Source organism: Lipomyces chichibuensis (assembly GCF_038497645.1).
Source record: "Lipomyces chichibuensis strain CBS 12929 unplaced genomic scaffold V1513scaffold_20, whole genome shotgun sequence".
Taxonomy (NCBI): Eukaryota; Fungi; Ascomycota; class Lipomycetes; order Lipomycetales; family Lipomycetaceae; genus Lipomyces; species Lipomyces chichibuensis.
In genome coordinates this window covers 79,742-92,054 of record NW_027117472.1, presented here as the reverse complement: position 1 = coordinate 92,054, position 12,313 = coordinate 79,742, and the positions used below count along the sequence as shown (strand labels likewise).

The window sequence follows — 12,313 nt, the reverse complement described above, 5'->3', positions numbered from 1 at the left end:
TGCGCATGCGCAAATTCTGGCACGTAAACCGGACGACGCCACTGACGAGGGGATTCTGCAGGCATCCTTCTCAGCTCTGCAGTCGAGCGGGTCAATAATGCAGAAGATCCACATGCCTCGACGACCGGCCAGGGCTCAATGTGTGTATACTTGAGACCGCAGTCGTCTGCTTCCAGCTGGAAAATGATGGCAAGGTATTGCGTTACTAGATGACTTAATGCCACAACGCGGCAATCTCCTATCGTACATATGCATTATAGCGCTATCTTATGCGGTTTCTGGTGCTTCTCCTTCACCTTCCCTGATCTCTTCTCAAATTTCGGCTTTGGCCTTGTTTTGATATTGTAGAATCTCCAGTTCCGCATATCATTATTCTTGAATGGTGTCGTTTTGACAGCTCCTGATTGTCGCCTTTCTGTCCTCTGTTTGAGGATCAATCGCCTCTTCTTGCTTGACTTCTTGCGCTTCGTGGTGGTCGTCGGAGATGGGATATGTATCACGCGCCATGGCATCTGCATTCCGGGCTATCCCAACATTAGTTTAATTCGAATTTAGGCATTGACTGCCAGACTTACCCATGGGATCGTAGATTGTGCAATGATATCTTCGCCACTTATGGCGCAGGATTGTATTCGCTGAATACGTGCTTCGTCCCTTAGATGCCTATAAATTGATAATTTCTTTTTTTTGTGTGTGAACAGATGATACGTACTTATCGTTGACGAAGTAATACGAATCGGGTCGTTTATTGCTGACACCTAATAGCGCAACTGGTGCTGCTTGCGCAAAGTCGGGCCCTTCTGTTGGGGCGTCTTCGATCCTAACGATCTTCGTCGCTGAGGAGAATAAACTGAATTCAAATTCGTCTAAATATACGCGATTAAGACAAACTCGCGTAAAACAATACCCAACCATATGCCGTACCACTAGGTGTATCCTTGTCCGTAGCAATGGTCGCTTGATTCTCTTCGAACTCAAGAACGAGATCAGAGTACGGCCGCCCATCTCCTGCTGCTGGGTTCTCTTCTAATTCGCCGGTAGATATTTCGGCTTCTGAATCAAATAGTCCTGCTCGGGAAACACTATGGCAAAAGTCAGCGCATTTGTATGAGATTACAGTAGAATGTTAAGAGGACCGACATGACAGTGTTTCCGGAATTAGGTGGCCGTGCAAGTCTGTCTTTTGCCATTTTGAACTGCTGAGAATCCAGAAAGAGGTGAATTCCCTCTGCTCTTAGTTTTGGTGCTAGTGTATTTGTCCTAAATGAATTTTGGTATCGGCCCGACCATGAAACCTCCCAACCACCGGCATCGCCATGACCTGTAAATTTTAATTTCAAACTCCATTACCCAGCCAGCAGTCCGACGGCGGATGCCATGCATTCCTACAGATCTCGGCATATGACATGGCCAGCACTCATTCCGAAGGTCCTTCTGCGACAATGCGTCTCCCAAAGCAGAATCTAGTAGCTGTAATAGGAACAACCGGTGTCGGTAAATCAAAGGTACGCTCACTCCCGTCTCCTCATCGTCAGGCCGCACAACTCGAGATGCTAACGAACCGCAAAGTTGAGCGTCGCCCTTGCGCGCGCACTTAACGGCGAAGTCATAAACGGAGATTCAATGCAAGTGTATCGCGGCCTGGACACCATAACAAACAAACACCCAATTCCCGAGCGACACAATATTCCTCATCATTTACTCGGCCATATATCTGACCGTTCGTCCGAGTACGGTCTCCCGCAATTCGAACGCGAGGCAGCAAAGGTCGTCGATGACATCCATAGAAGGGCAAAAGTCCCCATTTTGGTCGGTGGAACTCATTATTATATCCAGTCATTTTTAATGCCAAACATGACTGTCGCGAATTCGGAGCCGAGAGATTTGACGGAAGAAGAAGCAAAGTTTTTGGACGAATGTGATACTAGCGAATTATTTGCCAAACTGAAAGGGGTTGATCCGCTTATTGCGTCTAAGTTTCATCCGCGGGACCGCAGAAAGTTGAGGAGGGCATTGGAGATTTGTTGGACCACAGGTAGGAAAGCGAGTCAGATTTATGCCGATCAGAAACAGCATGGTCAGAACCAGGAGGTCGAGATTGCGCGGTACCGGACGCTTGTGTTTTGGGTGTGGAGTGAGCCTGAAGCACTGAACCCGAGACTGCACGCTCGGGTTGATGATATGGTGAACAAGGGAAACTTGCTGGGTGAAGTGCAAGAGATGACCGAGTTGTATCTCAATCTCGACCCTTTGCCGGATATAGATCGAGGTATATGGCAAGTTATTGGATTCAAAGAATTTCTACCTTATATTGAAAGCGGGACAGACGAAGATCGTGAGAAGGGAGTACAAGATATGAAGCGCGCGACTGTGAAGTATGCTACCACACAGGTTCGGTGGATTAGACGGAAATGGCTGGTTGCCGCAGCCGAATCTGCCAATGACGTAACAACTGTACTGCTAGACGCTTCGGATCTGTCAAAATGGGATGAGAAGGTTGAGCAACCAGCTACTGAGATCGCGAAAGAGTTCTTGAGCGGACAAGAGATCCATAGGTCCCTGCGGGCACCTGATGGCTTAGAGGACATGGTCCAACCAGCCCAGGAGAAAGACAACAGCGCCAGACCGGACAACTGGATACATTTTGCATGCGATATCTGCATGGATGAAGGGGAAAAGTTCGTGTGCGTTGGAGAAGAAAGATGGAAGATACACTTGCGAAGCAGGCGGCACCGCCAGACTTTGAAGCATATAAATGAGAGAGCAGCTTTTGAGCGCTGGAAAGCTAGTCAGGACCAAACTGGACAAGCAATATAATTGACCCAATTGTAAATATTGTATAGTACATTTGTAATATTTAACATATCGAATAAAGCTATCGTACAATCCAAGATCTATATACATTACTTTTCTTTCTTTCTGCGTCGTTTCGTCGCGGCAGTTGCTACTACACCAGAATCATGTTTTTCTCCGGCCTGTAGCCCGGTCTGACCAGTGGCTTTCTGCAATCCATGGAGCTGTGTCTGCTGAGCCTGCGCCTCCTTTTTAGGCATGTCCAAGTATTCCTGCTCAATCTCAAACTGCCTCGCATTTGCCAACGCTCGCGCCATCATCTGCTCCTGTACGCGCTCCTTTGCATTCTCTTCGTCCTCCTGGGTATTCGGATAGTAGGAATACCCCAAAGTCGGCGCAAACTTTGGCAACTTATCTGCTGCCAAAACAAGCGCTTCGCGCAATCCACGTATACCAGCCAACATCCGCGACGAAACAATAGAATACACTGACGGCGCCATGTAAATATTCTCATTAATCACGAAATACGTTGCCAGCGGTACAGCTTCGCTAGGAGAAATTCTGTTTTGCTTGCGAATGATCCACAGTGCGGACGCCGGTTGGGCCATCGCAATCGCGAATTCGATGCCGCGCATAGTCGAGAGTGCTTGCACGACTTCTTGGGGCTGCAGGACTGGCGCGTTGAATTGGGATTGCATTTTGAGGACTTGGTTGTTGCTTGACCGGTCATAGAATGGCGACTGTGCAAAGTATTCCAAGACTGGACGCCCGTTAGTATTTCCGACCGAATAACTTATATTCAGATATCGGTACCATTATCTGTCCGGAGACCAAATATCTGTATCCACTCTGGAGCTCGCCATTGCAGCTCGTCGAGAGCGGGCTGCTCCGACATGTTCTCCAGCCGCAGTCGTTACCAATTTGTGGCCGAGATTTCTCGGATATTTATGAACATAAACGTTTTGAATTAATCTTCCGATTAGATCTGCGCGTTCAAGTTAAATGATATTCGACAAAAATGCCGATTTCATCAAAGCATTATAAGCTTAGGGTTAGGGGTTGGGGCTTGCCATTTTGTTTTGAAGTTGCGGTGGCTCCCTGAACATCCGAATTCTGGTTCACAACTACACGACGAAAATAACAGTAATAACTTTTAATATTTCATGTGTGCTACCATAGAACTTGATCATTCATTCACATTTTATAGATATTATAACTTTAAACCTATAGCAAACCTACAACCGAGAACGCATAACAAAAAGGAAAGACGCCGCCAACCCCAGAACACCGTCGGAAACATTTAACAATAGTTTTACCAATTGTTACTGGTAGAAGTGGGATTAGTCAGACTGGAACTCCCGCGAGCGTCAAATCCCTCTCATCGCCAGATTACTCGTTTTGGCCCGACCTAGTAATTCCAATGTCCTGCCCACTGTCGACGCGAGACTTACCGCTAGCTGCTGCACCGCTGCCAAGTCCCGCAGCAACGTTCGCAGACCCCGCGGATCTAGTTGCACTCGCGTCGGTGCCCAAGTCTCGCTGCCCCCCAGCCTCACCCTCGGTAGCTTGCGCTGTTGGCTTACTCGGTGCGTTAGCAATGTCGACATTCTGTGCGGCTTCCCTTCTTGATCGACGAGACATCTCAACAGGAACGGTGAACTCCGTTGATGGCGCGGCAGTGCCAATGCTGAAGACCTTGGACTTCCACCTATCGCCCTCAGCGGCCATTTTCTTGAACATGGTAGCCGTAGTGCTCGTATAACCGGTAGGAAGAACAATGTTTTTGAGAATAGTATCATCCCGGGTCATCGCTACTTTGACCTTGACTTCGGGCTTGGTGCCTTTTAACTCCATCTCGCGCTTCTTCTCCTTCTCACGGAGTATCTCTGACTTTGCCGCGTCCAGGTACATCTGCAAAGCGGACGGTTCCTTTTCGACATCGGGATTTTGTCTCATATCGGCTGCGATGCGCTTCTTGTTGAGGTGGATTTTATAAGCAGTTTCATCGAGCTGGTCGAAGGTTTCGCGAATCTGCTTCTGGAGAACACGCTTTAGCCCTGGCTTCGCAACAGCGATGAGCAAAGGTCGGAATATTGTGAACAGAAACCTACAGACCTGTTAGCAAGATTTACGGCTATTAAGAAAGAAGCATACTTGTGATTCGACTTCTTCAATTTGACTTCCAAATCTTTGATCTTAACCTCAACGTTATCAACATTGAAGAACGAATTGCGGTTCTTTGATTCGGCAGTGGAAAGATGCATCTTAATGGAAATGCCCTCTTTGCCAAGGAAGAAATCCGCGATACCAGTGTCCCTGATCGAAGGGTAGCCGGTTTTCTTGTGGACATAATAGCACGCATCTTTAAAATCGCACTCGATGCCGGAAACATTGACGATGAACTTGCCGCGCTTCCCTTTCGAAATCGCCTTGCGGCCCCAGCGAATGACCGAGTGGTCCTGGATCTCGAGAACGTTCGGGACAAAATTGCCGGATTCGATAACCAAGTTCTCGATTACGACGTCAAGATCAGGACCACTGCGTTCGATGCGAGGAAGAGGCACGTAGCGCGTCTTCTCGAAGAGCTCGGGCAGAATGACATCTGTGATGTCCTTCACAAGGTGCTTTTTGAAGACAACTTCGCCCTTCTCGTCAGTGCAGAGGTCGGTGAACAAAGTAGTTACGGAATCGCCGAACTGCTTATTGAGAGGGTCGGCTTGGAACTTGTCGCTAAGATAATTGAACTCATAGTGGAATTGGACGGGGTAATCACTGTAACGGTGACTGAAAATGTCGTTTCCACGGTTGTAAATCTCGTTGAATTCATCATTCGCAGCGTCGCTCATGATGTACCCCTGCTGCTTGAGTACCTTTCGAACGTAGGCGTCCAAGTCGCGGAACCATCCCTTGAGGATTGGATCATTGTTGGCGTCGACATACAGGTCAGTGAAATTGTCAAGAAGATCATCCAAAGACGTGTTGTTGGCAAATCGCTCGATCAAGATCTACACTAATTAGTTACATAACCTCGTAGACTACACTCATTCGACACTAGCCTTCAAGTTGCGCTGAGCAAGCTGAAGATGATCGTTCTCGCTGATCTTTTTGACCTTACTCTGAGACTGGTCGGCAGCCGTTCCGACGTGCCCCTTGTAAGATTCAGCGAGATCGAGAATGGAGTCGATCGCGTTCTGGTAGTCAGGATGGCCCTGGATCTCGACAACCATTTTCTTAAGTCGGAATAAAACCTGATCACGACGCTCCTTGGACAGTTTTTTATCCAGATAGTCTTTAGCCCGATCTACACGCTCGTCCTGGGTCTTCTTAGCCTTGTCGATTTCTTCCGCGTGCTCCTCGCGGGCTTGACGCAATTTGTCGCGATTGAGATTCTCCTTTTTGAGGGCGCCGAGTGTTTGGCCAACCTTGCCGTAATCGGGGGCCTGATGCCAAGTATCTTCGGCCGCCGGCTCGTCGATCTTGGCCATTTGTTCCCCGCTGGGTCGAATTTTCCCAGCAGCGCCAGTCCCAATATCAGCGGCCATATCGCGAAGCAAAGTGATGCCATCGCTCACTAATTATGTTAACGTCAAAGCACATGCTAATATTGGCAATGCGATTTGAAAATGAACGTACACAGCTTTCGGAACTGGCCATTGGTAATGATCAAAGTCCCAAGATCCCTCAATCCCTTAATAACGTCGTGGTCGTACAAAGTGGCGCTGTCCTTCTCGGTATCACCAGTGCCGGTGGTAGTAAGCCCAGGTTCATGTCCCTCGACAATGTTCATCTTGGACGAATGCCAAACAAAATCTTGGAAGAGGTTGTCGTAATTCTTAGTTAGGACCAATATCTTTGCATTTTCGACGATTCCAGCGAAGTCCTTGAGTAGGCCGTGGCCCTCTTCGGAGAGCCTTCGGTTCCATGTCGAATCCGCGTTCATAAAATCGGTCGCGAGGAACGAATTGAGCGCGACATCGATCTGATTGTTCGTCGGCATCTTCCCGAGCTTGAGGGCTATAAAGAGTTCAGTGGTCTGCCGTTGTCACAATAACGAATGGGGGTAAGGTAACCTTGGTAAATGCCGTAAAACTGTATTTTACGCTCAATATCATGTTCTCGTCTGTTATAGCTGGTCGGTCTGCCGGTGGCAGGATTCGTAGCCGTAGCCATTGCGGATTGTTTATAGTCGGCAGTACTGACCTGCATCCAGAGTGACGACGGACATAGTTCTTATATGTTCCAAGCTTGTCGACTAAGCAGATTTCAATACGTACGTCACCGAGCTAAACGCGATCGGCAGCATCAGATCTGGAAGTGCTCGGATTTTGCGTCCGGGACGGACGACAAACCCGCTCGACGCATAATGACGGCAACTTTTGCTCGATCGCACTCTAATCGATGAGGCAATGGCTCTGCCGAGCGATGGACGCGTCGATCACTAAACCTTAACGACCCTGACCACGAGGCCCATCACGTGCAAATAAACGATCGACAAGCAATATTACTGATTAACTGACCCGGATAAGTGTATTACATTCATTATGGGGGTCCTCCTCTGTCGACTGGCTGCAATCGTCATTGTGCGATGAGGCGACAGTAACTGCCAAAGCCAGCACGCGCAACATCATGACTGCAAACTGCAGGTAAACAGGCACAGTAGTGTAATATCTACTGAACAGTGAACTGGCCGGTAAGAGCCTAGAGAATTCATCTCTAGTATACAATACCCCTGAAATTCCTGCGGGTAACTGTTACCCCACATCAACTGCATTCACTCTATCATGATAGCTACATTTGGCAGCAGCAACTTGTTCGTCAATATTGAAAACCGGTCTCATAACGCCGGCTGCGGGCATATGACACTCAGGCCCTTCAACGAGCGTTATGTCAATGTATACACGAACTACATCCCTCAGCCCGACCAACCAACGTTTCTGCATCTCGTTCCAACTTCCTCATAGTCTCCGAAACCCCAACCTCAAATTTGAGGTTCCAGTCACAATTGTTGACAAAGGAGTATCAAGAGTCTTGGACGATTGGCTCCAACGTCCCTTAAAATCACTTTGCGTATTTCCAGTTGAGTACATGACACTGAGTCACAACTTCATGCAGAGGGGAAATGACTCCGCCTGATCTCATCTAATAAGAGAGATCTTGGTGAATCCCACTGATCGAGAACATGTCAATCACTACTTCTTGATCGCGGGCATAATAAATGCTAGGCAAGCTTAAACAGCTAACGGCAACGGCTAGCAACGATGAGAAGCAATCAGTCTCCATATCACCAATGGGGTACAGTATCTCTTCTCGTCGCCAACTTTCGTCCATAGTTCGTTGGTCAAACCGAGACGAATCATTCTTCCCACGAATCGTCTCCCATCTCCTTCCTTAATGGGCAGAGCACATCAAATTATTATTTATGGTTGTCAAGCGCTCCTCCAACGAGAACACGGCTTCAATGCAATTTGAAATTTGGGCAAGGGTTCTTAGTTGTGGAGCAGAGATTTATTGTGCACAGTTTTGTGGGTTGTGGGTAAGAGCTCCAACGAAGGTTGCGCTCGCCCCTGCAAATAACTAACTGATCTGTCCGCCCAAACGAATGCCCAACCCCCTATTTTCCTTTATAGTATATTACATATAGATCACCTTCTATTCTATTGGTCATAATTATTAGGTAATTCTTGTTACTTACAGCAAACGGAATGACATCGACAAATAGTCAGAGTGTGACTGGCTTCTGGAGCACTATAAAGAAGTACGGACAGCAGGCTGTCCCGGTATTTGGGGATACAGACGGAGACACGGAGGAGGAAACCCAAGTGCACAAGGTGCTTGTGAAGTACTATCAACAGACATACGGCTATGTCCCGACATTTCTAGGCGGCACCGGAGAGGTACCTCCTACGAAGGCACGGAATACAAGCAGACGGCAGGCACCGCTTGAATTCCATCATCCGACCACTGTGAAGACGTCGCCGGTTGTGGGTCATCCCTCTCAAGGTGGATATGAAGTTCGTGACAACGCAAGACTGCGGAATCCGCCACCGCGATCAGCGTCAAGACCATCGTTGCAGGATATATATCAGCGGTCACATCAGCAACATCAACAGCTTTATCCACAGTCGGCACGGAGTACGCCTGACTATACTATGCCCGGAGCATACACTCCTAGCGTGCACTCGTTGACTCCGTCATCCTCGCTTCCTTCTGGATACAATGGGAGCAATCCCGGTCTGAGGAGCAGTTTCGATACTATCGACTCAGGGCGGAGTAGTGGCGAGTCACGAGTACGCGAGAAACTCCGGCGGAGGCCAGCGAGTCCGACCAGCAGTGTGAGTGTACAAAGCTCTATTTCATCTACAAGCCGCATCAGTGGGGGGGGAATATCAGCTTCGATGTCGACAATTACAAGTTCGGATGGGGCGATGAGGGATCAGCACATGCAACAGCAGCAACATTTTGAACGACAGCAGAAGCATAGAGATTATTGAGAGTGTATATTATAAGCATTACGGGTTTGATTGTAAATGTAGGGCGTTCTGGTGTAGCTAATTTGGATTCGGTTTGCGGCCTGGCAAGAAATAGAAAGTTCAGTCAAGATAAGTTAAACTGGCACCACAATGGGGTCCATGTTCATCGTTGGTCGTGGATATTCATTTTTCTATTACAGCTTTAATGTAAATTCGTCGGTTCTTACCAGTTAGTTTCGTTTATTGTTCTTAAACTCTAATTCAAAACCGATGAGCAGCATTAAAATTGAGCCATTAATCTAGCACACTGCGTATCTTTACTGGACATGATGACGACAACTCAAAACTATAATGAGGAGCCACGCAAGCGCCGCGGCTGTGCCGAACTCGCCATGAGCCATTAATTTGGTGCCATATGTAACGAGTTTGCACACAATTAAATGCGTACGATCATGCACAATCAATACCAATATAGTGGTTCTTGCCTTAGGGGTTGCTCCGCTATTATTACAAAAACATTCTCACCGTGGCGATATACGGGCAATTTTATAGTCAAATTTAAGCACCAGTTTGGCGTGAGCGCTTACTGTGTTGTCGCGCAATTAAAATCGCGTACGAATGTCGTCAAATTATTATTATAATCCAAATTCCTCTCATTCGCAATCCGTCTCAGCATCGCCGGCGCGCCCTTTGTCCGCCAATATGCCGTCCACATCGACTCGCGGTACGCTATTGTTCGCCAAGTCGAAGGTCTACGTTCACCCGACATCGTCAGCAAAAGACAACATTCCCGGCTTCATCGCACTTGTCCGGCCGCCTGGTGGCGCCGACAAAGATATCTTGCTCGCATGGGTGCCAGAGTCGCAGATGCGATCTGATGAGGTATCCGCTTATTCGAGGGTCGACCTCAATATGGACGACGGTCTCCACAGCACCCTTGAAGTCCTCGTGCCTATGCCGTCATTGACGTCGGTATCTTCTTACGCGTTCGCCGTCCCTCTCCACCGTATATACTCTATCATGCTTCGCCAGCCCTCGCTCGGCTGGTGGTGGGGGTCCGTCATCATTCATACTCGTTCAGAGGACGTTATCCCGGCACTCTTCTTCCACGACGCCGAGAGCCAGAGTACGATAATGCAGCAAAAACTGCGAAACAGGAAATTTACCCCCCAGGACGGCGACCTCTTCTGGGGAGGCGACCAGTTCATGAAGTACTTGCGAAAATACACGATTATTGAGAGATCCACGTTCGAACAACGATTATATCTCATCAACCCTGATCCCGATGACCTTCTCTCGTTTTCACCACCGCACGCACGGGTCGAAAAAGTCGACAACGAATCACTATCGAAGATTATCAAGGACGCGCGATGGAATGTCTTGGAGCGTCTAGCCAGGGTCACTCGGTTCTCGCGCCGAGCGGCACATGAAGTCATTGGCAATTCGCCACCAGCTGTGCGAGCAATGTTGAATGTTCCAGAGGTCAGGCAACTCGGTGATGATTTCGACAGTGCGCGAGTGTACCTTGCCAAATGGGCCATGTCAATCTCAGAGGAAGCGGAGCGGAATAAGACGAAAATAGTATGGACCGACGTTGTTGGGGATCACATTGGTTCTATGGCCGGGGACATACTTTCTGTCGATGACAGAGTCGAGCGGAGGAATGAGGTGTCTAGAGATGAGTGGAAAGCGTTCTTTGACGCGTCAGGTAGATTACGGGTTACTGTTAGTGAAGTCAAGGAGCGCGTCTTCCATGGGGTAAGACATTCCAATTTCGTATTACAGGATCCATATGCTAACCCTGTTAGGGCCTATCGCGTGACATTCGAAGTGAAGCTTGGCAATTTCTGCTAGGTGTCTATCCTTGGGACAGCTCACAACTAGAGCGGCAATCTATAATGGCGGCAAAGCGTGACGAATATTTCAGACTAAAACGGCAATGGTGGGATGATATTGACCGCCAGCAGATCGATACAGTGTGGAAAGACCAGCGAAATCGAATTGAGAAGGACGTGCATCGGACAGATCGGAATTTTCCGCTATTTGCGGGTGAAGATACTCCACACCCTGATCCAGATTCACCGTTTGCCAACATTGGCACAAACGTCCACTTGGAGCAGTTGAAAGACATGCTGATCACATATAATGAGTACAACAGGTCTCTGGGATATGTACAGGGAATGAGCGATCTGTTGTCACCTATATACGCTGTCGTCCAGGATGATGCTGTGGCGTTCTGGGCCTTTGTAGGCTTTATGAATCGTATGCAACGGAATTTCCTGCGCGATCAGTCAGGAATGCACAGGCAGTTGCTGGCTCTAGACAACCTCGTGCAGCTCATGGAACCCCAGCTGTACACACATTTGGAGAAAGCAGATTCGACAAATTTCTTCTTCATGTTCCGAATGCTACTAGTTTGGTTCAAGCGCGAGTTCAGATGGGTTGAAGTTCTTCGGCTCTGGGAGGTTTTGTGGACAGATTATCTCAGTAGCCAATTTGTCATTTTTATCGGGCTCGCTATTCTCGACAAGCATAAAGAAGTCATCATGGAACATCTCGAGCATTTCGATGAGGTACTAAAGTACATGAACGAACTTTCCAAAACGATTGATCTAGAAGATACACTTACTCGTGCCGAAGTCCTCTTCTATCGGTTTCAGCGGACTGTGGACGCAATTGATAGAAAAAACAAGGAGCCGTCGAATTCAGCTTCATTTCCATCAACCCATCTCACCCCTCATCCCAGTATGAATGGGCAGACAGGCCTTGGATTACCCGACAAGACGCTGCCGCTCAAGCCTGAGGCTGGAAAGGTTATTATCAGCGATGTCCTCCGAGAATTACTCTCCAAAGAGATTATAGTAGTGAATGATACGATTCCAATGGAAGGATATGAGTCATGATTGCTATATGAATTCCGTTTTGTTATTGTTGGGCTTGTCATGGCTTGCGGTTATTGTTGTTTCGATGTGGAGTTAGTATCGGTCGGATTGATTGGTTCTGTTACACTTTATACAGGTGATGTTTGAAATACATTTTGCTCGCTTGCT

The 12,313-nt window shown here is 48.0% G+C and overlaps 6 protein-coding genes across 6 annotated transcripts; 3 read left to right on the top strand and 3 right to left on the bottom strand.

Annotated features, from left to right (window-relative positions):
* Positions 1–254: 254 nt before the first annotated feature.
* Positions 255–915, bottom strand: V1513DRAFT_459017 (uncharacterized protein; the record flags this gene model as incomplete). Its single annotated transcript, XM_066899725.1, has 3 exons — positions 255–524; positions 576–663; positions 713–915. 3 exons carry the CDS (start codon positions 913–915, stop codon positions 255–257), a joined length of 561 nt encoding a protein of 186 aa, XP_066753020.1.
* A 435-nt stretch (positions 916–1,350) lies between these two features.
* On the top strand, positions 1,351–2,894 carry V1513DRAFT_446473 (IPP transferase-domain-containing protein). Its single transcript, XM_066898271.1, has 2 exons — positions 1,351–1,505; positions 1,570–2,894. The coding sequence occupies exons 1-2, from the start codon at positions 1,407–1,409 to the stop codon at positions 2,815–2,817; spliced, it is 1,347 nt and encodes a 448-aa protein (XP_066753019.1). The 5' UTR covers positions 1,351–1,406; the 3' UTR covers positions 2,818–2,894.
* Positions 2,803–3,796, bottom strand: V1513DRAFT_485359 (MED6 mediator subfamily complex component-domain-containing protein). The gene is made up of 2 exons (XM_066900470.1): positions 3,607–3,796; positions 2,803–3,553 (listed from the first exon to the last, which is right to left on the bottom strand). Exons 1-2 carry the CDS (start codon positions 3,686–3,688, stop codon positions 2,904–2,906), a joined length of 732 nt encoding a protein of 243 aa, XP_066753018.1. The 5' UTR covers positions 3,689–3,796; the 3' UTR covers positions 2,803–2,903.
* Positions 3,797–3,951: 155 nt separating this feature from the next.
* V1513DRAFT_446467 (uncharacterized protein) lies at positions 3,952–7,289 on the bottom strand. The gene is made up of 4 exons (XM_066898270.1): positions 6,427–7,289; positions 5,850–6,364; positions 4,948–5,798; positions 3,952–4,900 (listed from the first exon to the last, which is right to left on the bottom strand). The coding sequence occupies exons 1-4, from the start codon at positions 6,788–6,790 to the stop codon at positions 4,183–4,185; spliced, it is 2,448 nt and encodes an 815-aa protein (XP_066753017.1). The 5' UTR covers positions 6,791–7,289; the 3' UTR covers positions 3,952–4,182.
* Positions 7,290–8,345: 1,056 nt separating this feature from the next.
* On the top strand, positions 8,346–9,492 carry V1513DRAFT_446463 (uncharacterized protein). Its single transcript, XM_066898269.1, has one exon. It carries the CDS (start codon positions 8,496–8,498, stop codon positions 9,282–9,284), a length of 789 nt encoding a protein of 262 aa, XP_066753016.1. The 5' UTR covers positions 8,346–8,495; the 3' UTR covers positions 9,285–9,492.
* A 473-nt stretch (positions 9,493–9,965) lies between these two features.
* Positions 9,966–12,166, top strand: V1513DRAFT_432048 (rab-GTPase-TBC domain-containing protein; the record flags this gene model as incomplete). The annotated part of the gene is made up of 2 exons (XM_066896391.1): positions 9,966–11,021; positions 11,072–12,166. 2 exons carry the CDS (start codon positions 9,966–9,968, stop codon positions 12,164–12,166), a joined length of 2,151 nt encoding a protein of 716 aa, XP_066753015.1.
* Positions 12,167–12,313: the final 147 nt, after the last annotated feature.

Coding starts and splice junctions, on each gene's coding strand:
- V1513DRAFT_446467 (XM_066898270.1), bottom strand. CDS start 6,790: ATGCCGACGAACAATCAGATCGATGTCGCGCTCAATTCGTTCCTCGCG. Junction 6,365..6,426: donor TGGCCAGTTCCGAAAGCTGT/GTACGTTCATTT, acceptor TAACATAATTAG/TGAGCGATGGCATCACTTTG. Junction 4,901..4,947: donor TTGAAGAAGTCGAATCACAA/GTATGCTTCTTT, acceptor ACAGGTCTGTAG/GTTTCTGTTCACAATATTCC.
- V1513DRAFT_446473 (XM_066898271.1), top strand. CDS start 1,407: ATGGCCAGCACTCATTCCGAAGGTCCTTCTGCGACAATGCGTCTCCCA. Junction 1,506..1,569: donor CCGGTGTCGGTAAATCAAAG/GTACGCTCACTC, acceptor CGAACCGCAAAG/TTGAGCGTCGCCCTTGCGCG.
- V1513DRAFT_485359 (XM_066900470.1), bottom strand. CDS start 3,688: ATGTCGGAGCAGCCCGCTCTCGACGAGCTGCAATGGCGAGCTCCAGAG. Junction 3,554..3,606: donor TGGTCTCCGGACAGATAATG/GTACCGATATCT, acceptor ACGGGCGTCCAG/TCTTGGAATACTTTGCACAG.
- V1513DRAFT_446463 (XM_066898269.1), top strand. CDS start 8,496: ATGACATCGACAAATAGTCAGAGTGTGACTGGCTTCTGGAGCACTATA.